Genomic DNA, 26030 nt, shown 5'->3' with positions numbered 1-26030 from the left:
TTCAAACTGTATCTGTAGCTTATGTTAACAAAACTCAGTTGGGCCTGGTGGCACACACCTGTAATCCCAGTGACTGGGGAGGGAAACTGAGGCAGGAGAATCACAAATTCAAAACCAGGCAAATTCAAGACCAGACCTTGTCTCAAAATTCAATAAAAAGGACTGCTCAGTGGTAGAGTGCCTCTGGTTCAATCCCCAGTACCAATGCTAGTGGGGGACAGAGGAACCTATGATACCATGTCTATGTAGACTATCTGAGTGAAATTTTTACCTCTTGCAACTAAAATTAAAAAATCCTAACCTCTCAGGGTTCCCTCCTTAAGCCACTAGATGTTGGCGTTCAAAATATTTAACCAATCAGAACAGACTACAGTCCACAGCAATGGGCCTTGGTCGTAAAGGACCCTGCTAGGTAGCAGGGAGGCCTGGTACATGCTGGAGAAGGGTGGAATCGATGGCAGAGTGATCCGGCAGTCATCTTGAGTCATAACTGTCATGATTGTCCTTGAGGAGCCCAGATCTGTTTTCCCAGAATAGTTTCGCAGCACATTTCAAATAAACAGAATCACTAGAGGAGTGTGCGGAGTTCTACAGCTGGATCCCAACATCAGCATCAGAAACATGCCTGCCATCTTGGACATTAACTTGAGACAAACCAGGTAAAGTCTGGTTTGGATGAAAGCCACTTCTATCTCGACTGCTACGTAAGCTCTCTCCCTCTGACCCACTGAGCCTTACTGCTGCTCTTAAACATGCTTGTTTTAATGAGTCCCCAATGAATTTCATTCTATACAATCTGGATCTGTCTGCTTCTTTCTTTAGTCTCATGGTACAATTCATGTATGATAGCTGATTCTTTCACCATGGATTTTCCTGGAACATGATAGGCACACAGAGAAGCAGCTATTTGCTAACTGGTAGAGACAGATTTTGATTTTTTTTTTTTTTTTTTTGAGACAGGATCTCCCCTAAGTGCTGAGGTTGGCCTCATACTTCTCTTCCTGTCTCCACCTCCTGAGGAGCTGGGATTACAGGTGTGTACCACCATACCCAGTGCTGAATTTTGATATTTTAGCAATCTGTGCAACTGTACTGGAACAAATCAACTAAGCATGAACCCCTATGAGGATTCATTAATGGTCCTGAAATGAGGCTTTATTTGAGTCTGAAAAAGAAGTGAACTGGGGCAGGTGACAGGTTGCATATCTAAAGAGAGCTAAGGGAGGCTGAGGGTTGGAGGCTTAGGTCTCGGGCTGCTTCTCCTCGGCCGGCTCCAAGTTAGGCTGATCCTCTTGGTTTTCCACCTTGGTGTCTACTTGGGAGGGGACCTTGGTGATGGCCTCGAAACTCGGCTGAGATGACAAGCTAAAGACTCTGGAAGACGTGGCGTAGGTGTAGTAGGATTCCGAGGCAATGATGTTATTGATCCTCCAGCGGAGGTGGCTGCAGGCCCTCACCACATAGGGCCACAGGAGGCAGATGATGATGTAGAGGATCACCAGGCCCACGAGCACACTGGCGGAAACCTGCAGGCCCCATACAGCAGGCACAGTGTGTACCCCGCGGACTGGACCCCGCGCCTTACCAGCGGGGCAGGCCCCAGACCACCACTCACAATGACAAGGAAGAGGGCCCGCTTGGCACTGAGTGGGAGCCCATGGATGTGCAGCAGGAAGATGAGCTGGTAGTCACAGTACGTGCTGTTGTCCACATCTCTGGTGGAGGATGGAATCCAAGATTGGGGAAGCAATCAAGCACCCCACAGGACACCTTCAACCCCCCACCTGACCACACATGGCGCCTCACCTGTTGCTCACCAGCACCTTGAAGTAGAATTCAGGGGGGAAGATGCCTCGGGGGGTCATGTCATAGCATGGGGAATTCTCCAAACACAGCCACCTGGGAGCGCAAATTCAAGCACTTGTGCTACCAACCATGGGTGCCAAGCTCTGATTCCTTCCTACACCGCACACAGGCTGGGTGAGCATGCCCAGTGCAGCCTCTGGCCTTCTCTCATCAACTCCTTTATCCATTCATCCAAGAGAGCTACCTAGTTCATTCATTCCGCTCCTCCTGTCCTCAAGCCTCCATCTGCTGTTTCTGTTACGTGCATTCGTCTGGACTCTGGATCTCATACCTGTGGCATGCCATCTCCTCATTCACCTCTTGCTGCCTTCACTCACTAGTTACAAACCCACACCTTCAGTCACGTGGTCTCCTTATTCGTTATTCAATAAATGGGCTGAACACTGTCAGGTGCAACTCCATGGGCTTGTTCATTTGACTTCGATTACTCATGGAAGCACGTTCCTGCGTTTCACTGCCTCTAAAATAGATATTCACCCCTATATGCTAATTTGTTCCCTCACTGTTTCATTCATTAATGCTTCCCTTTAACTGTCAATGAATGTCTACATGAATGATTCATTTGTTCATTCTTTCATTCAGAAAATACTATGTTGAGTCTATATTCAGGATCTGACCCTGTAAAGGGAGACAGACCCCACAAGAGGCAGTGACGGCTCACAGCGGTCAGGCCAGGATGGGGAGGCACAGCAGGGAGTTAGGGATGGGGTGTGGAGGCATAGGCAGGGGGCCGTTGGTGGGGAGTTAGTGGGGGCCAAGAAGAGGCAACTGTCCCAACCTGAAACAGTGGGAGAAGTCCTGCTCCTTGAAAGGGCATCTCATCTAAGTACTGAAGAAAGAGCAGGAGGGCCCAGCGTTCCAGACAGAGGGTCCCGCTCCACACAGATCAGCGCCCCCACCTCCCTTGAGGAACACAAAGGCAGTCAGCTGGCTGCAGGCTCTAGAAGCCTCTCAGAGGCATAAAGGGTGGTAGGCCTGATGTGCAGGTGGGGATCAAGGGCCCGTGCGCACTCACTCAATGCCCGAGTTTTCATAAGACATGATGTAGAAGGCCATATCGTGGGTGGTCCCCGCGGTCTTTGTAGTCCAGATACTGCTATCAGTCCTGTGCAGGGCCACGCGATTTCAGCCAGGACAGAGGAAGGCCTCAGTCAGCGCAGAGGGCAACCCTGTACTCGGGGCGGGATCTGGGGAGGGGCTTAGGCATATGGGCGGGGGGCGGGGAGTCAGAGGTGGGTGGGTTTGCAGCAAGAAACCCGCTTGGCTGCGTGGGCTGCCGGGGAAGGACCACAGATTGTGGGCGGGCCCCGCAGGGATTACTTGTCCAGGGGGCTGTTGTAGCGATAGATTTCCTCCTCGTTGTAGTCCACGATGCTGTCCAGCGAGCGCCCGCCTCCCACCACCTTCAGCACGTAGCTGCCGGGAGCAGAGAGCAAAGGTGCATAGGGACCAGCCTGGGGTCGTGAGTACTGCATCCCTCCACCGACATCCTCTAGATGCCCCCGCCGCAGGCTGGTCTCACTTTTACCTGCCCTTAAAACTGCCAGAGTCTCCCGTTACCAAATCTTGAATCAAGAAGAAGGGGTAGAACACTGTGGAGTCAGAGGGGTCAGACCAGGAAGAGAAGAAATTAACTTGGTCCAAGGAGTGGATGGAGGACCAAGAGGGGCGGTAGGAGAGAGGATGGGGGAGGGGGGTGCGGGAGGGTGGGGGCGTTGATGGACCGCGAGGAGGTGAAGGAGGGAAGAAGACGGGGCAGGGCAGAGCGGTGGGAGCAGGAGCGCAGTGAACTGTGGAAAGAAGGGACCAGACACACTGTCACGGAAGAGAAAGCAGGGCATCTCGGGGTCCTGGTAGATGCAGTCGTAGTAGTGTTTGTTCTTCAGGCGCATGTACTTCAGCGTGTAGGTGATGTCGAAGGCCAGGCGCTTGCCTGGGGGACAGCCGATAAACACTGGCACCATCAGGTTGCCCTGAGCAGAAGGAGAAAAGCCTCGTGCTGGGACGCAGGGGCAAGGAGCACACGTCCCTTTGACACACACCACCACTCTGCCTGGCTGTCTCCACAGAGTGATGTTCCTTATTATTCAAGCAATCTCCCCTCTCTTTTTTGATATAGGAGATTGAACCCAGGGGCGCTTAACCACTGAGCCACATCCCCAACCCTTTTTATTTTTCTTTTGAAACGGGGTCTCCCTAAATTGCTTAGGGCCTTGCTAAGTTGCTGAGGCTGCCCTGGAGCTTATGATCCTCCTGCCTCAGCCTCCCAAGTCACTGGGTTTATAGGCCTATCACGCCCAGGGAAACTATTTGTAATAACTTATGTAGCTCTTCCTACATATAAGCCTCTCAGTGATGTTCTAAGAGCTTTACATAATCAAAGTTGCTTAAGCCTCACACAGCCCTGCACAGTAGAGACTAATTATCCTGTTTCAGAGATGGCAAAAGTGAGGCACAGAAAGGTCAAGCAACTTATCAATTATCCAAAGACGCACAGCTGTTAAGTGGTAGAACTGGAATTAGAACAGAGTGGCTTCTGAAACCTTCATGACGTGTAAAACCACTGACACTAACACCCCCGGAGCACCGAACTCCTAGTCATGTGACAGGTCTAAGCTTGAGTTTGAATTCCCCAACAACAAACCTACAGGAGATTCAGTAAATGAGGGAAGCAAGAGTCCAGGATGGAGGTCAGGGGTCAGGGACCCAGATGACACTGCCTTCAGAGTGAAGAGTCCTTGGGCCCATTTGGGGGAAGGGTACAGGAGTTTCACCCAACCATCAAAGGGACACAGGCATCCAGAGACGGTGGTCTCAGTTTGACAGTGGCTGGGAAGAGAGGCTGGTGGCCATACAGTAAGCATTTTCCATTCCAGGCCTGGGCCAGACTTTCCAGCTATCAACTCACCCACTCTTTGAGAGGTCTAATGGGCATCTGAGGGTCAATCTGCCCAGAACATATCTTGGAAAATGGCACCTCTGTCCCTTCCAGCTGTTCAGGCTAAAAGCCTTGGCCTCATCCTTGAAACCCCTTTCACACCTACATCCAGTCCATCAATATATCCTGCTGTTTCTCGCCTTCAAAATAGATCCAGAGAGCTAGGGGTGTAGCGCAGCGCTATAGCACATGCTTAGGATGCAGAGGCCCCAGGTTCCATCCCAACATCACACCAAAGATCAGAAATCCAAAAGATCCAGAACCCACCCGTTGTCTCCCCCAAATCTTCAACTCCTTTGCCTCCATCCTCATTTTGTCCAACCTGGTCCCCTCCCCGGTCTCCCTGCTTGTCTTCCCCTCCTCAATCTGTCCCTTACATGACATGCAACCTGATGGACCCTGTGAACACCTGAGTCCCTCCTCTGCTCAGAGTCCCCCAGGGCCCAGACAACTGGACCCCTTTTGCTGCTCTGACCTCATCTTTCTCCATCTCCCTCCTCGTTCACCCAGATTCTGCCACATTTGCTCCTTTAGTTCATCACATGAAATCTCATGTAATCCAAGGGGTCTGGGGCTATCACAAGTGGACTTTTACTTCCAGGGTTATTCCAAGTCAGGAGGGAGGAGCCCCAGAGTCTTGTCTGCTGGCGAGTGGGCAGGGAGAACAAGAGCTCTGGGCCAGCTCCCTCCTCTACAGCTGCCCTGGGGGGTTACTCTGAGTAGATGTCTGCACCTCTTTGAGCCTCAGCATTTGCCTGTGCACAAAGGAGATACTGTGCGTGCAAACTAGTGAAGAACCAAGAATCCAAAGGCATCAACACAGAACATGTGAGTGAGCAAATGAAGTAAGGCCAAGCTGGTCACTGGGGCCTTGGTGCCAGCTGGGAAAAGAAGCCCTGTCTCTGGGACACTTTCCTTCTCCTTGCAGAAAAGTATCTGAAAGAACACAGCTTTTCACTTTCGGAAACTCAGATGGAGGAAAGGAGGGCATGGTGGGTGTATGAATGATGCAAATGAATGAGAAGGGACAGAATTACAAGTGCATCCATGGGATTCTAGGATAAGCATTGGGAATCAGCCCTGTCGAAACCGGACCCAGCCCCTTCCCTCCCACTCCCGGGCCCAGCACCCCAAGCTCCAATACTTGCAAGCGGGGCCCAAGGTGTGTGTTCTGGAAGCAGAACCCGGAGGAACCCACCACCTGTGGGTAAGAGCAGGTGATGATGGTGGTACCAATGGGCCCAGTCATTCCCATCATCCCATGTCCCCTCCCTCCCTTCTAAGGTTGGACCACACCTTGACCATCAGGGAAGTCTTCATGAGGTGATGTCCACTAATGCCCTGGTCATAGCAAAGGCTTTTATCCCTGAGAGTAACCTGGGGTAGGGAAAAAGGAACAGGCAGAAATAAAGGATATACAGGCCTGCCCAAGGATCCAGAGACGGTTCAAACACACTTTAGCTGGGGTGGGCGGAAACTAAAAGAAGAATGATAATGGGGCTCCGTTTCCTACGCAATTAAAAAAAAAGCCAGCGCCGCCCCAGTAACTCCGTGCCCACCCTCGTATCCCAGCTCCGTTCCAGGCCTCACCAAGAATAGCACCGAGTTGCGTTTAACAAGAACCCTCTGCTTCACCAAGGATTCCGTGCAGCTGGGGTCAGCCACCACCACGCCTACCGACACCCTGCTCCGCACCTTGAAGACACTGCCTGCCGGGGACAGAGGGAGGGGTTCAGGCCCAGCCCCTCGGTTGGTGCCGGGGCCCCAGACTCGCGCTTCCAGAAACACACTGGGGCCGCCCTCGCCCCGCCCCGTGGCCTTCACTTGGGCCGGGTTCACAGACCGATCACAGTGCCCATCTCGAAGGAGTGCCCGCGCGCAGTCAGGAAGATGGAGAAGTGGTATTCGGCGCCCTTGTCCAGGAAGATGCGCTCGGGCAGCCGGTAGTAGGCTTTGAGGTCGTAGACCTTTTCGTAACTGTCCATGTCGATGTGCACGCCACCCGCGCTCAGCCAGTTGCTCGCCAGGTAAGAGTAGTAATCCTGGCGGACAGGATGCGCCCCGCGATATCAGCGCCCGCTCAGGGGTGTCTGAGCGCTGCCCCTTTCCCACTGCCAACTTTCTGCACTTACCTTGTCCTGTTTCTTGTTTTTCCACCAGCGCCAGGTGGGATCGTGCACTGGGTCCGCGTAAGGCTGCAGAGACCGTGGGACACCGTGAAGGGGAGGGAACAGGGACCATCCCTAGTCAAGCGGCTGCCGCAGACTCCTTCCCAGTCTTGGTTCCAGCCCATAACCCAAAGCAGAAGATAGGTACCCCAGCCCCCAAATCTGGCTTTCAGTTCAACCGCCGCAACCCAAAACCACTCTGCAAGCAGCTTCGCCAGCCGGCCCCGCCCTTGGACCTCGAACACCAACCCGACTGCGCTCCGTTGCACAGGCCCGCCCTCTAGGCGGGTTCCCCCTGGGTGGGGTCTCAGCGTCCTGCAAGGGGCCCACCTTGTCGTACTTGGAGTGCAACCAGAGCAGGTAGTAGACGAGACCCTGATAGACCGCGAGTGAGTTCTCGGTGTGGAAGCCCGAGGGATTCAAGACCATCGGGGGCCGAGCCAGGTAGCGCTCCTGGCGCGTGTAGGCCTGTGGGTTAGGCAGGTTCCCCAGGCGCATCACCTCGAACGGGCAGAAGTTGGTGAAGATGAGCGTTCGGAAATTCCTGGGCAGCAGTCGGGGGCGGGGGGGGGGTGGGTGGACAGCTGATATCCACGCTCAGTGCATCAAGAGCCTCCCCAGGCCTCAGCCTCCCACCTCTGCTCTACTGGCTCCCCAGATCTAATCCAGCCCTAACCTCGGCCTCAGTTCGTCTCCTCTTCAGTTCCCAGAGGCCTCTGGACCCTGGGCTGTCCCTCAGGCCAGAGCCCCTCCCCTCTATGGTTAGTCCCACTTGCCTGTTGACTTGACCTTCTGTCTATTCCATCCCATTGCTTCCTCAGTCCCAGCCACATATCTCCCCCCCACCCCACTCTCATCTCTAGCAGCCTCCCTGGGTTCCTCTGACCCACCCTCTCTGCAGGTGACCAGAAGGATCATTATTACACGTGGTAAAATCTGGCTCTCTATCCCACCGTTTAGTCCCATCCATGGATCCCCGTGACCCTCAAGATGAAGTCCAAGTTCCTGTGAACACCGTGCTCATCTTGTCCCCACCCCTCACCCCTCACTACTGTGCTCTTTCTGGCTAGTACTTTCTCTCTGTTCTTGAACACCCAAACTCCTTCCCGCCTCAGGCCTTTGCACGGTTGTCCCCCACGCCTCTCTCATGGAATGCCCTTCTCCACCTGTCACCTGGCTAATTCCTCCTCAGCCTTCAGGTCAGAGCTCATGTCCCTCCTCCCAGCGTGGGTGCTGTTCCTCCTCTGAGCTTCCAGGTGCTGAGCTCCCCCATCCCAGCCCCAGGTCATCACTGGGATGGCTTCGGTCCCATCCCCAGGACGGGAGCTCTCAGCCAGCGGTGCGGCCCAGCCTTCTCACCCCTCTGGCTCCACGTGGTACTTGTCGTACTGCTGGTACAACAGCACGTTCTCCACTGGCACCTGCCTCTTCACCAGGTGGCCCTGCTGCTTTTGTATAAGATATACCAGCTGCCAAGACACAGTGGCCAAGTCAGCTGGTGTCAGCCCCCTTTGCCACCCCCATGTGCACCCCCTGAGAAGGCCTGCTTGGCACCTGGTACAGCTTGTCCTCTTCATAGAAGAGAGTGACCATGGTCTCGTTGGAGGCATAGAGTGAGGACTGCTTCATCACCTGCAGGCTGACGTGGATGTCCCAGCCCTTGGACGGGAACAGCCTGCTCAGTTGGTAGGTGCCCTCCAGGAGATACCAGATCTGAGGACCCAGCAGACAGATGTGTGTGCAGGCCATGGGGACCTCCTGCCCTACCTCTCCCTCAGTCCAGGGTGAGGCGCGAGCTTGGAGTCACCTCCTGGAGAAGGACCTGAGGAGCCCACAGTGCCTTCTCTCTACTTTTGGAGGCTGGTTCCAGCCCCCAGCCCTGCCACGATCACCTCCCTCACTGCTTCAGCCTGCTGGAGTTTCTTTCACTTGCAACTGAAGCATCCCTAACACGTAACCCCCTGAAAACAGGGTTCCTAGGGCTCAGCCCTCTACCTTCTCACTCCGGGTAGCTTCCAGGGTCTCACCAGTCCCTGGGCCTGTTTCCCATTCTACACTGATGGACGCTGCTCTCCACACATCTGATTCTAGACCTCCCCTTCCTGCGCTTCAGCTGGGGCACCCCTCCCGCCTGCAGGCTCTCCCCCTCCAGGAAGCCCTCCCTGGTACGCACACACCCAGAGCAAGTCAGGTTCTCTGGGTGCTGTTTCTCCCCTTGCCATCCTGACCACAGTGAGCTGTCACTGTCTGGGAACAGGTCTGTGTTTCCAAGTGAACAGTGACCATGTGAGGACAGGGCCCAGGGCTGACCTTGTCACCACTGTGTCCCTGACACCAGGTCAAGGCCTATAGTAAGTGTTTAATATTTATGGAAAGAACTACTGCACAGTGGAATGACAGTGGCCTCCCCTGGAAATGAGATCACTGCCCATTGGCCCACTCTGCTGGGCGACTTTGGAAAGGCTCCTAGTCTGGATTCCAGGGCTCCATGGCTGGGGATGTGGCTCTGCAGGAGAGCACTGGCCGTGCACGCGTGAGGCCCTGGGTTCAGTCCCAGCACCCAAAACTACAAACGTGTGTGAGTTCCGGGACTCTCAGTTAGAAATGGAGCCTCTTCTGTCCTTCCCGAGGTTCCCAGAGGGTGGAGGGCTTGGGGGTGGCCAGAGAGGTAGCAGGGAGAGGGGCAGGGCAGCCCACCTCCTCAGTCTCGGTGACGATAGCCACATCCCCTTGGAAAGAATTGACCAGGTACTTGATGGTCGACTCCTTGGGGAAGTCCGCCAGGTAGAGGAAGTTCTCTGTGTTGTAACTGCAAGGGCAGATCTGGGGAACTCAGGGCACCGGGACAGCTGGCGTCCCGCATGCCTGCTTCCCTGGCCCAGGCCTGTACAACATAGGACCCGCTGACTCCATTCTCCACTAGCCTTATGAACAAGCACCAAGGGAGCCTGGAATTCTAGCTTCTGTCCCCACCTTATATCCCCAGGGTAACCTTCTGCCCTGTCTCCATCTCTCCGTCTCCTCAAGGGTTGCTAGATGGGGAATCTTAAACTGACCCCAGAAAATGTTTTTCTATTGCTCACAAACATTGGGTCCCACCCTAAGATTCCATTTTAAGAGCGGGCTCGCAGGGCTGGGGTTCTACTCAGAGACGGAGTGCTTGGCTAGCATGCACCAGACACCATAATAAGCACACACGCACAGCTCCCCACCCCTGTTCCCCCATCCCTGTCCTGGTAACTTCTGGATCTGTCCATCCTTTGAAGGCTTGGTGACTTCAGAAAGGGCCCTCACTCTTAGTGAGGCTGAGCAGGCAGCGCACGCCTGGGTTGCTGGCGGGTGACAGGGCCTACCTCTGCAGGAGGAAGTTGCCCCAGATGAAGAGCAGGTTATTGTACACATTGAAGAACAAGCCCTTGGGTACCATGGGAGTGTTGGTGTAGGTCTCCGTCCCCAGGATCATCAGGAACTCTAGGCCCCGAGCTGACCAAAGCAAGAGAGTATAGCAGAGAGGTGGGGGCGCCTGGGTTCCTTCCGGCCGCCACCCTCCTGGGAAGGCATCCCTGCTATCCCCTCGTACCATCAGGGATGAACTGTGGCACCATATAGAGGATGTTCATCTCGTTAGTTGCTATAGGTGGGAGAACATGGTAAAATCTGAGAGCGAGCTTTCAAAACAGCAGCAAGCACACCATCAACTTCCCCACTTCCCCGGAAAACCCTTCCCCTTGGCTTCCCACTTGGGCCTGAATTTCTTGAGGTGAACTATAAAAAGGTCCTGCCTCTGAGAGGACATATTTCTGTTAGGCCCAGGGCTTGCAGGTGGGGATCTGTGCAGTGCACGGCCTGTACAACTGTATCTGGTAGCCCTAGTCTCACTGCAGGTAAAATCAAGTCAAATCTTCTTGTGGGGCAAAAGGGCTTTCCAGACCTGGCTTCTGCTTACCGCTCCAGTCTGGGTCCCTGTCTGCTCCCCCTCATTCCAGTCCCATTGGCTCCTCTCAGCGTCTGCAGCCCACTTGGCCTCTACTCTGTGCTCCACTCCAGCCCTCATCTAGCAAGTGCCCTTCTGTAAGGGGCAGGTGGCCCACAGCTGGGCTCCAGATCCTTGCCACCCGCTTCCCTCGGCCATCGCCCTGGTACTCAGGTCGTAGTTGGCCAGTTGGTAGTATTTCTCATCACTCTTCTGGTAGTAGATCTCCACCAGCAGAATGAGAGTGTTTTCTCCCGAGATGAAGGTGGCCCAGGTGATGGAGCATCTGTCAGCTGAGGTGGGAGGGGAGAGTCGAGTGGCCCCATTTCTGTGAGGCCACATTCCTCTCCACCCATCCCCAAGACCGGCCTTCCTGCTCCTGCCCGGTGACCCCTCCTCCCTCCCACACCCTCAGTCCCGCCCTCCTGCCACAGGCCCATCTGAGATGGATACCAAGGATCCTTTGGCACATGGACTGATTCCTGGGCAGCAACTCGAAGGACACAAGGCCATCTGTGGAGCAAGGTAGGGTCCATGCTCAGCCCTTCTTGTCCCACTCTGGTCTGCCTGCAGCCCACCAAACCAGCTCCCCCTCCTGTCTTCCCCAAGCCTCTGTCCCTTAGCCCCTGGGACTCCAGGGAGCAGATCTCACCCTCTGGCCCTCACACCTGGCCTATCAGAGTATGTCTATCTCCCTGGGTCACAGTAATGGGCTTCTGTCTGGGCATGTGACCCAGAGCAGACCAATCAGTGTATCCGGGCTTGTGTTAGGGAACACCTGCCCGGGGTGAAGCACCTGCCCAGCCGGATCTCTTGGGGGTCATCTTTAAACATCATGAGCAGAGTCTCTACCTAAATATGAAGGCAAATCAAGGGGCTAATAATGATAAACCCCTCCATAGCACTCTGTGTCCCTAGCACTGTTCTAAGGGTGTGTGTGTGTGTGTGTGTGTCCGTGCTTGTGAATGAGGACTGACCCTAGATGTGCTTTACCACTGGGCTACATCCCCAGACCTTTTTATTTTTTTTGAGATAGGGTCTCACTGAGTTGCCTAGGCTGACCTCAAACTCATGATCCTCCTCCCTCAGCCTCCCAAGTCACTGGGACTATAGTCATGCACCACGCCTGGCCTAAGGCCTTTACATATGCCAATTTATTTAATCTTTATATTAACCAAAAGAGGTAGGTATGAGTACCATCATTGAGCATGCAGTCGGGTTATGATAAAGCAGGCTTTCCCCAGACCTGCAGTAAGTAGTTACTATACTACATTCGCTTGCCTAGAGGTGGAGTCCCGAGGATGTCACCTCTGAGTCCCTGGGTCAGCCATGCCAGAAGCTGGGCCCCATTCTTTCATTTATGTAAACACACAAATTCTTTGTGCTTAAATGATTTTTTTTGTCCTTTTGGTACCAGGTATTGAACTCGGGGGCACTAAACCAATGAGCCATATCCCCAGCCCTCTTCATTTATTTTGAGGCAGGACCTCACTAAGTTGCGGAGGCTGGCTTTGAACTCGCCATCCTCCTGCCTCGGCCTCCCAAGCCACTGGGATTACAGGTGTGTACCACCATGCCCAGCAAATGATTTTTAAATTGGGTTTCTGCCCTTTGAAACTAAACGCATCATGAGATACACAATACACCCTCCCAAACCTTATCTGTCCAAATGCATAACCAGCCCCCCTCCTCCCCCCAGGGACAAACCCACAGCCTGGAACCTGTCCTGAGGGCATGCGGCAAGTGACGAGGACTTGAGTCGGGAGGGCACGGGGAGGCCTCACCTGTGATGGTCCCAAAGTGGACGTAGCCCTCATGCTTGCCAGTGGTCAGGGCTATGATGTGGTCAGAGCCGTTGCTACTGAAATACACGGGGCACAGTCTCTTGATACACTCGCTGGCCAGGACGCGAACCCATTTGCCTGGGGGTACAAGCAGGAGGGCTCAGGCCCAGGCTGCTGGACCCAGTGCCTGGGACCCCCAGTCTCATCCTGCTGGCCTCAGTGAGTCTATGAACCATCCTCTCTGGCTGGGACACATGTTCAGTGTGGTGTTTGGGGGCCCTGGGCAGTGGCACCAGCTATCTTTGAGAAAATCTCCCTGACCATCCTCCGTCCCTCAGGTCCAGATTGGGCAGACTCCTCTCTTGGACTCTCCTGACTACAGCAATTAATTGGTTCTGAACTGGATATATGACCAAGGTGGGAAAATCGGACCGTTCCACCCTGTAACCACTAACAAAAGGATGTTCTTTCCTGGGGCCACTGAGGGACACAGAAGTATACAACTGCTGGGAGACGGTAGGATCACCATGGCCTCTACAAGAGGCGGCTCACTGGCAGTAACAGCAAGCCCCTGGATCCAACTGTGCCTGAAACCAACCAACCATCAGCTATGTAAGCCAATACACACCCATTTTCCTTGGCTTATGCCAATTTTAATTTGGTTCCTCCCCCTGTCAGAGGACCATAAGAATTGGGTGCAGTGGAGTCCACCTGTAATCCCAGGGATTCAGGAGGCTGAGGCAGGAGGATCACAAGCTGGAGGCCAGCCTCAGCAACTTAGTGAGATCCTTCCTCAGAATAAAAAACAAAAAGACCTGGGAATGTAGCTCAGTGGTAAAGCACCCCTGGGTTCAATCCCTGGTACAAAGTAAAGGACCCTAAAAAAGGAAGAAAATGAAGACGTGGGGACATGTATCAGCGAATGTGACATACATCACAGCCCATTTTTCTATGACTCCATAACTGACATCTCTCTTTTGGTTGTGGGGGCTGATAGACCCGGGGGAGGCTGGACCGGTCTCTTTCCCTCCGCTCAGCTGCTGCAGTGCCCGTCTGGCCGCACATGGCCTCCTAGGCTGTCTTTCTCTTGGTTGGCCTCCCAGGATCTCCCTGCCCAGCACGAGGCTCTCCCCAATCCCTCTCATGCCCCCTCTTCCCTCAGGTGGCTCACGATTTCCAGGAAGGCCTGGGGAAGCCTGGCTGTGCCCCGCCTGGCGAGGCTGGGGAAGGTCATTCAGGCTGGCGATGATTCGGTACAGGGGCAGGGGTGGCTCCCTCCCCACCACCATGGCAATCCCAGTCCCAGGTCCCGGCGGATGACCCCACTGGCCCTCCCAGCTGCTCCAACAGTGGGTGCCCTTGCCTGAGGTGCCAAGGACCCCAGGCGCGGCCCCTGCCCAGCCTCACCACTGCTGTGGCTGCCCTCGTAGAGTGTGGTGTAGGTGCCTGTGAAGTAGTAGACCAGTTGGTTCTGCCGAATGAAGAGCGTGCTCTCCGTGGAGATGGCGTCATGGATGGTGGCTGAGAACTCAGCCTGGGGACAGTAGAAGGAACCTACCCAGCAACTGTCAATGCTCAACTGCAGGGGAGCAGAGGCTAGTGGTGAGCTGGTGACTTTGGCCTCAGCCCCATGTCCTGCCTTGGGGGTCGGGGTGGGGTGGTTCTTGCTCTAACTGCTTGGGATGGACACATGCAGTTCCCCAGGGTGCTCTCCCTGCTCACCCTACAGCGGCACGTTGGAGGCCAAACATCTCCAACATGGGCCAGAAAAGCAGATGAGAGACCTGAGCCAGTTTGGGTATTATGTACCCCCTGGAGTTGAGCAGTGCACAGCATGCCCAACGGCACTCAGCGGTCCCTGTGCCCCTCACTACAGTCAAGGCTGTATCCATGTGGATGTAAAACATCTCATGCTCACACTTTCGCTCTACCTTAACTTAACTGTCAGGTTAATACTACCTGAATCTAGTGACCAGTTAATTACTAATGCTGACGATATCATTAACAGCAGGACAGTGGAGGGTTCTTAGATTCTGGGAGACTGACTAAATCAAGTTTAATCAAGAGCTCACCACCGGCTTACAGGCAACATGGACTAGTACAGAATGGACTGCCCCCATTCATATGCTGAACCCTTAACACGACTACGGAAATGGCAACCTTAGGGAGGCAAATAAGAATAAATAAACTGGGGACGGTGGCACACGCCTGTGATCCTGATGGCCCAGGAGGCTGAGGCGGGCCGACTGCAAGTTCCAGGCCAGTTTGGGCAACTTGGTGAGACCCTGTCTAAAACGAGAATAAAAAGGGCTGAGATGTGGCTCCATGACAGAGCGCCCCAGCTTCCATCCCTGGCACTGAAACAATAATGTGGCTGCGGTGTAAACCCGGGGTTTGATCCCCACACCACGAGCACAAACAGCGAGAAAAGAGGAAAGCCCGCGGCGGTGGTGCACACCTGAAATCCCAGCGGCTCGGGAGGCCGAGGCAGGAGGATCGCGAGTTCAAAGCCAGCCTCAGCAACTTAGAGAGACCCTACCTCAAGATAAAAAGTAAATAAAAAATGGGTTGGGAATGTGGCTCAGTAGCTAAGTCTCCCTGGGTTCCATCCCTGGAATAATAATAATAATAAATGTTTCAGAAAAAAAGACAAAATGTTGTTAGTTATTAAGGTTGGGTTCATTGTCCTTCTCTCCTTTGGTGTGTCCGAAAATTTTCCCTAAAACGGAATTTTCTAATGTTTTTCAGTAAAAAGTATAAATCAAAGCAAAACTCTAGGCTGTGCTGCTGAAATTCCAGCAAGTCAAGGAAAAAACAGTGAATTTCCCACTTCTTCCCCTATTAACATCAGAAGAGTCCCTGAAAATATCATCCCCAAAAGAGTCTTGTCAGCCGCCCAAAGGGGGCTGCTGCAGCAGTTTCCGGCATAAAAAGCTTGTGGCTTTGATGAGTCCCCATGTTAACCTGCAGTCCTGTTGACAACGTTCAGGTTGACGCTGTTTTCTGGAAGATTTCCTTTGTGAAATCAGATGCTCATTGCACTTCCCTGTTCTCCTACATCCATGAGCAAAAGGGAAGCTAAGGCTCGGCTGGATTTTTTTTTTTTTTTTTTTTTTTTTTTGAGCAAAGATTGGGGGTTCTGACTCGTTGAATTTTGGGGAGGTTACAGGGAATTGAACCCAGGGGCGCTTAACCACTGAGCCACATCCCCAGCCTTTTTTTGTGTTTTATTTAGAGACAGGGCCTCGTAGAGTTGCTGAGGCTGGCTTTGAACTTTCGATCCTCCTGCCTCAGCCTCCTGAGCTGCTGGGATTACAGGTGTGCGCCACCACACCAGCTCCAACTCATTCAATTTCAAAAGCACTGTGTTGGGTTCCCCTGGATTACGTTGGGGGAACAAATGCCTGAGCCACCAGGAGGGAGCCTTGGGGCATGTAGGGGAAGCTCTTTCCCACTGGATGTGGTCCTAGGAAGACAAGGCCCCACAGCCTTTGGTGCCAGAGGATAGAAATATTTTGAACAAGTCAAGACAGAGGAATGAGGTCCAAGAGATGGAGAGAGAAACCCAGGCTTGGTGGCGACGTTGTTAAAACTCCTGGGTCAGGCTGAGCGAGAAGTCCTGAATTCTTTCATTTAATTCTCTTTTATTTTGAGACAGGATCACGCTATGTTGCTCAGGCTGACTTCAAATTGCTGGGCTCGGGGACCCTCCTGCCTCCTGTGTGACTGAGGCTCCAGGCTCCTCCTCCATTCTGGGCAGTATTCTCCCCATACTCCCTGGTAACCTGGTTTAGCAGCCATGTGGTGTCCAGCCCCCTCTGGCTGGGCGGTTGGATGGCGGTCACGGATGGAATGGGAATTTGCTTACGTGCACCCACCCACTAGATCCATTTTTCTGCATAAACCAACCAGGGCTGTAGCTCAGCGGGTGGCTGCAGTAACTCATCCAAACATGTTTCTGCCACTGAAACCCAAGAACCTGACTTCAGATGCTTCTTCCCCATTCTGGGACAATATGGGCCTGTGACTCCTAATTTGAAACTTTCAGGGCCAGGTGTAAGTCAGTGCTGAATTTTCCTGAGTGTAGAAGGCACTAAGGCACATATACCATTCGTGATGGATGCTATTAACTTACCTTCACAATGATTTTAAAAAATAAATATAAATGTAAATACTATTCTCATTTCATAGATAGGAATCTGAAGCCAGGGAGGTAACTTGCCCAAGGGTCAGTGAGGAAGTGGGAGGACTAGGATTTGAAACTGGGTCACCTGGCAGTAGAACCTTCCTTCATGCTATCTGGTGGGGACTGGTATCTTTGGGGTCCCATTCTGCAGGCCCCCCATTCGAGGGCTGAGTCCCCGCTCCCTCCCAGAGACCGCAGCCTGCTGTCTGCCCTGCACCACTCACTTCCACGAGAGAGAATTCCTTGAAGTTGGTGCTGGTCATTATGAGGGCCTTCTCGTTGGGAATGCCACCCAGGATGAGCACGGGTGACTGGTCCACATTGTACCACAGGGGTCTCGATGGGACATTCACAAAGTATCTGAGCTTCAGATCAAAGAGCTGCCAGGGAGAGACGGGAGGGCTGCTCAGCACTGCTCACCCATGGCTCCCACTCAGGGAAAGCCAATCCTTGCCCTGACCACGTGGCCCCCACTGCCTCCCTGACCTTACTCCCCACCACGCTCCCCACCCTCTTCCAGCCCCATTGGCCTCCTCCTTGCTTCTCAAATATACGAGACGCGCTGCCACCTCAGGGCCTTTGCACAGGCTGTTCCTCCTGTATGAGATGACCTTGCTGCAGCATAAATGTGAACCCCTCCTCTCCTCCTCCATAGTTCTATTTAAACCTCAGTCTTCTCAATAGGCCCTCCTTGATTCTATTAAACATGGCACTCTCTTCCTGAACTGACCCATTCCCTTCGGCCTGTTGGGTTTCCCTCCAGAGTGCTTAGCCATCTTTTAACCTACAATGAAATGAACTTGATTTTCATGCCCTTTGGGGTCACACTGTTTAGTGCTGCACTGAGCACTCAGGACGTGCACGCACAGTGATGAAGACAACGGGGCAGGAGTCAGGCTTAGTTTTAAATCTCCTTCCACATGTGCGTGCAGAGACGCTATGGGCGAACGGTCCCCTCCCTTCCTGGCCTGTTTTTGCCTCACTGAAGTGGGCGTGAGAGCACCTTCCCCAGGCTAGCTCTGGTGCCCCCAGGAGAGCACTCCTCCTGGGCCTGGTGAGAGGTCCTCTTGGTTGGGAGTAAGTGGGGCACCTGGCCAAGGCCCGGTCGGTCCAGAACCCATGCCTTCTACCTTTCTGGCTGCCCGCAGGGGCCCCTCACCTCATCTCCCACTGTGAACTGGACTTTGTCTCCCTCCATCTTCAGGAAGCCATTGATATTCACATGGAACCTGGCACACGTGCAGGGCAGGTGGGGCAGGGCCGGTTCAGGGGCTAACCCAACAGCTAGAGGTTACCTTCCCCGGATTGCCTGGCTCCCTGGGGATGGGACCAGGGATTCCTCCCAGAATGTCTCCCACCACCACCCCGGCCTCGGGCAAAGGCACCTTTGGTTGGGAATGATGGGACCCACGCCATTGCTGCTGACGTCCACGCGCATGACCACGCTGCCGTTCTTGATGGGCATGGGCGTGTACCAGCTCATGACACACACCTCCGTTGCGAGGCACGGCTCTGCTGGCACAAGGGGGCAGAGGTACTGGTGCCTCCCGGGAGTTCCCTCCAGGCCCCAGAACACCCTGGGGAGCCCCTTGCACGCCCTCCCCAGCCAGGGGGCCCACCTTTGCTGCGGAAGGGGGCTGCCTCCATCTGGATCTGCAGCTGCTCTATCTTCCAGCGGTAGAAGTTGGCTGGGGCCTGGAAAGTGACCAGCACTAGAGGCTTCAGCCCCATCAGGTGGCCCCTGCGGACCAGGTCCTCGGAGTCCTGAGGGAGAGATGGCCCCACAGGCAGATCCCTAAGACAGTTTCTGGGCCCCCTGGGTCCCCCCTGCCTCAAGCCCCCTTTAGTGGCCCGTATTCCTGGGTGGGGCGGGGAGGGCAGGCTGTGCACCATGGGAAGGTCAGACCACGGGGCTGGAGTGGAGGATGGAGCAGGTGAGGAGGAGCAGGGAGGGAGTCGGAGGTGGGCCTGGGACAGAAGGTGTGTGCAGGGGTGTCTGGGGAGGGTAGCAAGGCGAAGTGGAAAGAGCACAGCGGGAGGGCTCGCCGCAGCCTCTGGACTCCAGCGCAGATGTGCCAGCAGGGCTCTGAGGGCAGTGGCAGGAGGGACACAGAAGTGTCACGTGTGAGCAACAGCACAGGCACGCCTGGCAGCACCCGACAGAAGGCCTCACTCGGGCTTGGGGCTGAGGAGTGGGGCAAGGGGGAAGGGTTTCACAGTCAGACTGCCATTGCCAGAACCTTCATCAAGGGACGCCTTGGCCAGGGTCTTTGACCTCCACCTGTCTCTGACCCTGCCTCGAGGCTCCCAGGCCCAGGGGAGTGGGTGCTGGTGGGGTAGGGATCCCTCCTTGTCAGGGCAACAATGGCGGCAGCCCCTCACGGTCTCCCTGCTCCCACCTGAGCCAGGAGGCCCAGCCAGATCACACCCCTCCTCTGCTCAGAGACTTCTTTATTTTTTTAATTTTTATTTTTTGGCACTGGGGATGGAACCCAGGGGCGCTTACCCACTGAGCCACATCCCCAGCCCTACTTTGTATTTCACTTAGAGACAGGGTCTCACTGAGTTGCTTAGGCTGGCCTGGAACTTGTGAGCCTCCTGCCCAGCTCCCCCAGCACTGGGGTCACAGGCGTGCGCCACTGTGCCTGGCTTGCTCAGAGCCTTCTTGAGACCCAAGTCACTCAGAGCAAAGCCGTGTCTTCACCATGGCCCATGAGGCCTTAGAAACCTTCCCCATAGGGCTGGGGAGACGGCTCAGTGGGTAGAGCGCCTGCCTCGCAAGCACAAGGCCCTGGGTTCGATCCCCGGCACCGCAAAAAAAAAAAAAAAACACCTTCCCCATAACCTCCCTGGCCTCTCTCCTCCTGCTAGCTCTGCTCCATCCACAGGAGCCTCTTCAGGGCTCCTTACACATCCACCTCTTTCCTATTTCCTGGCCACTGCTCTGGCAGTTCCCTGAGCCTGGAATGCTTTTCCCGTCCCCCTCCTGGTGGCCTCTTTTCATCCTCTGCTCAAGCCTCTTCAGAGAGACCTTTCCCAGTCACTGCCCCATGACAGTGGCCATCTGCTTGCCTTTTTTCCTTTCTTTTTGGAGATTGAACCCAAGGGCACTCTCCCACTGATCTACATCCCCAGACCTTCTTATTTATTTATTTTGAGATGGGGTCTTGCAACCGGGGGTAGTGGCACATGCCTGTAATCCCAGCGGTTCAGGAGGCTGAGGCAGGAGGTTCACAAGTTCAAGGCCAGCCTCAGCAACTTAGCAAGACCCTGTCTATAAAAATAAAAAGGGCTGTGCATATAGCTCAGTGGTTAAGCATCCCTGGGTTCAATCCCTTCCACAAAAAGAAATTTGAGATGAGGTCTTGAGAAGTTGCCCAGCTGGCGTTGAACTTGTGGTTCTCCTGCTTCAGTCATTTAAGTCAGTTAGGATTACAGGTGTGCGCCACTGCACCCAGCCTGCCCCCTCTCCTTTCTAAAGTATCACCTCATTTTATTTTTTTCTTCACATTTCTCTACAAAATTGACTGATTGACTCATGGGTTGCTTCCTGGTAGACTGAATCTGCAAGAAAAGCGTGATCGTTTTGTTTCCCATCTGCCGTGGTTTTAAGTGTGCTGTTCCCTAAAGGTTCGTGTGCTCAGAGCTTGGCCCCCGTGGTGACACTGGCAGATGGTGGAACCGGTGCAAGGTGATAAGGTCTTTGGGGGACCTAATTCTTTAAAGAGATTAATGCTGGTCTCCCAGAGTTAGTCTCAAGAAAGGGAGGTGTCATAAAGCCAGGCTCGCCCACAGGATTGGTCTTTTCTGCACACAACAGTTTATCTTCCCTCTTCTCTGCCATGTTGTGACACAGACAAGGTGACCCTCACCAAAGGCTGAACAGATGGCACCATCATCTTGAACTTTCAGTGTCCAAAACTGTGAGCTAAATAAGCCTCTTTTTTTTATAAATACCCAACTTTGGGTATTTTGATACAGTAACAGAAAATGGATTAATATACCACTGTACCACTTCTAACAAAAAAAGGCCTCATTCATAGTAGGTGTTGAATGAACAGAAAGAGGTATTATTTCCACACTTTTATTGCTAAGAAGAGAAGATTCTTGGGGTAAAACACTTAGTAATATGTTGCTAATATTCACTGAACCCTTACTATCAACCAGGCACTGTGCTAAGTGTTTCATATATGTTTAATCATATTATGAAGTGGATATGATTATGATCATAACATTATTAAGGATGAGGAAATTTTGACACAGAGAGGTTAAATAACTTGACTTAGATCACACAGTTTTTATGTGGCAGAGTTGGACTTTGAACCCAGGCAGCCTGGCCCCCAAACAATGAACAAACTGTATTTTCTACCGTACTTTTCCAAGTGAACATTAGTTGATTACAGACGCAAACCTAGGTGGTGAAGTTCTGAACCATAATACTCTACTATCCTCAAAAACCTTACTTGAAAAAAATATATAGAAAAGGAAGAACAAAGTTGTAGGACTCCAACTTCCCAATTTGAAAACTTATTACAAAATTATGATAATAAGAGTATATGGTACTGGCATATGAATAGCATATAAATCAACCAGATAGAATTGAGCCCAAAAATAGTCTTTCAGTTATTGCCAATTGGTTTTTTTGGATGTTGATAGACCTTTATTTTATTCATTTATTTATATGCAGTGCTAAGAATCAGACCCACTGCCCCACACATGCTAGGCAAGCACTCTACAACTGAGCCACAACCTCAGGCCCTGCCACTTGATTTTTGACAAAGGTACCAAGAAAATTCGATGGGGAGAGAATAATCTTTTCAATCAATGGTAATGAGATAATTGGATACTCACATGTAAAAGTTGGACTCCTACCTCACACTTTACACAGAATAACTCAAAATGGATCAAAGACCTAAATGTAAGAGTCAAAACTAAAAATCTCTTAGAAGAAAATATAGGAGAAAGTCTATATGACCATTGGTTAGGCAAAGCCTTATGACACCGTAAGTACAAACCACAGAAGAAAACTCATTTGTCTGGGTGCAGCGGCATAGGCCTGGAATCGCAGCAGTTCGGGAGGCTGAGGCAGGAGGATCACGAGTTCAAAACCAGCCTCAGAAACTTAGCAAGGTCCTAGCAACTCAGTGAGATCCTGTCTCTAAGTAAAATACAAAAAAACGGGCTGGTGATGTGGCTCAGTGGGTAAGTGCCCCTGAGTTCAATCCCTGATACCAAAAAACAAAACAAACAAAACAAATCTAGGCAACTTAAAGAGAACCAGTCTCAAAATAAAAAAGGGCTGGGGATGTGGCTCAGTAATTAATCTCCCCTAGGTTCAATCCCTGGTACAAAAAAAAAAAAAAATTTTACAGCCAGGTGTGCTGCACACACCTGTAAACCCAGTTAATTGGGAGGCCAATGCAGTAGGATTGAAAGTTCAAGGCTAGCCTGGGCACTTGGTGAGGCAAGACCCTATCTCGAAATAAAACATTGTTTAAAAAGGCCTGGGGATGTAGCTCAGTGGTAGAGAGCGCCCCCTGGGCAATCCCCAGTGCTGCAAGCAAAACAAAACAACAACTTTCACAACTCAACAAAACAATTTAAATGGGTAAGTGTCACACCTGTAATCCCATAATCCCAGCTGTTCAAGAGGTTGAGGCAGGAAGATGGCAAGTTTGAGGTCAGCCTGGGCAAGTTGGAAAGATCCTATCTCAAAATTATATTAAAAAAAAAAAAAAAAAAAAAAAAAAGACTGGGATGTAGATCTGTACATCTGGTAGGCCCCAAGTCTAAAACCTAGTATGAAAAAAACAAAAAACAAGGCAGGTGCTGTGGCCCTTGCCTGTAATCCCAGCAGGACAGGCACAAGGATCCAAAGTCTGAGGACTGCCTCAGGAACTTAGTGATACCTGCCTCAAAATTAAAAAAAGAAAAAGACCTGAATGGACATTTTTTCCAAAAAGAGATAAGTGGCCAGTCGAGTACATGAACAGATGTTCAACATCATTAGTTATAAGGAAAAGGAAAACCAAACGCATAAGATTCTACTTCAAAAAAAAAAAAAAAGATTCTACCTGACTTTTAGGCACCTAATGTATCCCTAGGGGGACACTGGGAACTGTCCGTACATAATCTTCTTGAATCCTTAAGGCCCCCAGGATTTCATAGCATCGTCACTATTCAAATGTTAAAAGGATGAGAGCCTGACATGGTGGCACACACCTGTGATCCCAGTGACTCGAGGCTGAGGAAGGAGGATCCCAAGTTTGAGACCAGACTCAGTAATTTAGCAAGAACCTAAGCAATTTAACAAGACCCCATCTCAAAATTAAAAAAATAAAAAGGACTGGGGATATGGCTCAGTGGCCCCTAGGTTCAATCCCCAGTCCAATAAATAAATAAATAAATAAATAAACAAACAAATAAATAAATAAATAGTTAAAGACAGAGAAATTGCGGCTGACAGAATCAGGCAACCCCTCACTACACCCACTCACCTGTCCATGACAGGAATAGTTGATTTTCAGGTAGTAAGGAAAACCCAAGTATCTCTGCAAAGAGAGGTGAGTGAAATATGCAGAGCCAAGTGGAACACAGGTTCAGGACCCCTCTGGTTCAATTGATCCTGGATCCCTCACCTCGCGCCGGTCGATGGGTGAGTCCACCAACATGTTGAACACATTGCGCACTGTGTCTACCGGTTCTTGATGGAGGAAGCGATCACTCTCTAAGTTCTCGCCCACCCTCTGGAACTTGTTCAAGGCAACCTGCCAAGTGCACTCCTGGAAATTGTGGATGAGTGCCCACAGCTTCCACGGCCACGGTAGCACCGCGAGCAGTGCCCACAGCACCCTCACGACTCGGACTCTTAGCCACACAGGGCTGGCAGGGGACATGGCTGGGTAGCGCACAAAGTAGCTAGAACCTGGAGAACGCGGGGATCAACACCGGCGTGCAAGACAGCACTTTGGGATTGACCTCGATGATCCCGCCCTGCTACTGCTCCTGCACTTCGTTTCAATCCTACACCTGGCTCGGACCCTGCTCTTACGCCCAGTCTCACATCTGCTCTTACTCCTGGCTCCGCCCCTGCGCTTGCTCCTGGCTCCGCCCCTGCTCTTGCTCCGGTCTCCGTCCCGGCTCCTGGCCCTGCCCCCGCCCTTGCTCCTGCCTCTCTCCCGGCTCTTGCTCCTGGCTCTCTCCCGGCTCCTTCTCCAAGATCCCTCCCGGCTCTTGCTCCAGGAACCCTCCCGGCTTTTGCTCCTGGCTCCGCCCCAGTTTTTGCTCCTGGCTCCGCCCCAGCTCTTGCTCCTGGCTCCGCCCCAGCTCTTGCTCCTGGTTCCCTCCCAGCTCTTGCTCCTGGATCCCTCCCAGCTCTTGCTCCTGGTCCCAGCCCTGCTCTTGCTCCGGGCCCCAGCCCTGCTCTTGCTCCTGGTCCCAACCAAGCACTTGCTCCGGGCCCCAGCCCCGCTCTTGCTCCTGGCCCTGTCCCTACTTGGATATCTCGTTTCGCCCCGCCTCCTCGTCTCTCCCCGTAACTTTGCTCCGCTCTTGCTTCTTGCTCCGCCCGCTCTTAGTATTCCTCCCCTGCTCTTCACTAAGTCTCTGTTTCTGTTCCTCGCTCTGACCGAACCCCTCCTATTTTCTCCTTTTCTGCTCCAACTTGTGATCACACTCTTGTTCTTGCCCCTGGCTCTCCCATCGTTTCTTGCCCGACCCCCACCCTTCTTTTCGCACCGTCCCTTTCTCCTCCCTCGAGCCTTGCTCAGCAACCGGGTCCTACCCTTGATATCGTCCCTCTCCGGGTCCCTGTCTCGGGCCTTCACCACGCCCCGCCCTTTCCCCTGTCCCCGACCCTGTTTCTTGCCTGGGGCTTGCTCCTCACTCTGCTTCTTACCCTTGCCCCGACCCGGTTCTTCAACCCGCTGCTTTTCGACCCTCCCTTTCCACTGGTCCTTGGCGAGCTGTTCTTCCCGCGCCTGCTCCTCGCCCCGCCCTTTCCTCTTCCCCCGCCCCCTTTCTACGCCACGCCCCCTTTCCTCGCCACGCCACGCCCCGTTAGAGACCCTCTCCTCCCCACCGGGTCTCTCTTCGCCCCACGCTTTCTCCTCGCCCCACCCCTTCTCGTTAGAGACCCTTACTTCACCCTGGGCTTTCTCCTCTCCACGGCATCTTTGCTCGCCACCCGCCTTACTCTCGTCCCGGAATCTCTCCTCGCCACGGAATTTCTCGAAACGGGTCTTTCCCTCGCCCCAGGATCTCCCCTCGAAGCGAGCCTTCATCTCGCCACGGGATCTCTCCTCGCCTCGGGGCTTCTCCTGGGCCCTGGATCTCTCCTCGCCAAGGGCCGTCCCCTCGACCCTGGATCTCTCCTCGCCACCGGCCTTCCCTTCGCCGCGGGCCTTCCCCTCGCCTCGAGACCTCTCCTGGACCTGCGCCCTCTCCTCGTTCCACGCCAGCGCTGACTTCTCAAACCTCCCCTTCTCGAGCCGCGACACCTTCCCCCTCCACCTCTGCTCTCCAGCCTTTTCCATGCTCCGAACACCTACCTGCTCTAAGCTCCGCCTCTCCTAGCCCCGCCCCTACTCATCGCCCTGCGTCTGCCCTTAACCACGCCCTGCTCTTCGCCCCGCCTTTTCTCCACCCCTCTCCTGCCTCTCGCTTTCCCTTCTCTGCCGCTTCCCTGCCTTCCCCTGCCTTTCCCCGCCTTACCGCCCCCTCCCCTCCCCTCCCGTTACTAGCCCCTCCCCGCCCCCCGCATCCCCCCTGGGATGGCACCGCCCTCTTCTCCCGGCCCCGCGGTACCACTCACCTGGTTAAAACCGGTCAACCGTTGCTTGGCAGCGCCTGTCCCGCCCCGGTTTGCCCAGTCTCAAAATGGCCGCCCGCACTTCCACAACCAACTTCCGCCTTTCCCGAGGCAAGCCTGCGTGACGCCAGGTCTCCACCGTAACGCGCATTCCCAACCGACGCTAAGGTTTGGGGGCGGGGCTCAAGCGTCCGGGTAAGTGCCTACGGAGGGCACTGGAAATGGGGAAGTTTGTGCTAGGAATGCCTTCAAATAGTCCCCAGTGGCTGTTCTGGCAGCAGGCATTATTCCTACTTGTCCTTCAGC

The 26030-nt window shown here is 53.4% G+C and overlaps 1 protein-coding gene across 2 annotated transcripts; it reads right to left on the bottom strand.

The window, feature by feature from the left end:
• Positions 1-1185: 1185 nt before the first annotated feature.
• On the bottom strand, positions 1186-24719 carry CATSPERG (cation channel sperm associated auxiliary subunit gamma). 2 transcript variants are annotated; one of them, XM_079117388.1, is made up of 28 exons: positions 23554-24719; positions 23413-23466; positions 18535-18679; positions 18301-18427; positions 18075-18144; positions 17140-17295; positions 14137-14308; positions 12730-12867; positions 11399-11458; positions 11116-11238; positions 10553-10603; positions 10326-10455; positions 9670-9781; positions 8527-8685; positions 8332-8441; positions 7303-7516; positions 6937-6999; positions 6648-6846; positions 6395-6513; positions 6101-6181; positions 5949-6005; positions 3683-3839; positions 3395-3458; positions 3187-3282; positions 2882-2971; positions 1807-1899; positions 1616-1715; positions 1186-1526 (listed from the first exon to the last, which is right to left on the bottom strand). In XM_079117388.1, exons 1-28 carry the CDS (start codon positions 23809-23811, stop codon positions 1242-1244), a joined length of 3483 nt encoding a protein of 1160 aa, XP_078973514.1. In that variant the 5' UTR covers positions 23812-24719; the 3' UTR covers positions 1186-1241. The 2 variants fall into 2 exon arrangements, with proteins under 2 accessions (XP_078973514.1, XP_078973515.1); XM_079117389.1 differs by lacking the exons at positions 1186-1526; positions 1616-1715; positions 1807-1899; positions 2882-2971 and having other exon boundaries at positions 3186-3282; positions 3679-3839.
• Between the last annotated feature and the right edge of the window lie 1311 nt (positions 24720-26030).

The sequence above is a fragment of the Sciurus vulgaris genome (genome assembly GCF_902686455.1).
Source record: "Sciurus vulgaris genome assembly, chromosome: 17".
Taxonomy (NCBI): Eukaryota; Metazoa; Chordata; class Mammalia; order Rodentia; family Sciuridae; genus Sciurus; species Sciurus vulgaris.
This window is presented reverse-complemented; position numbering and strand designations above follow the sequence as displayed.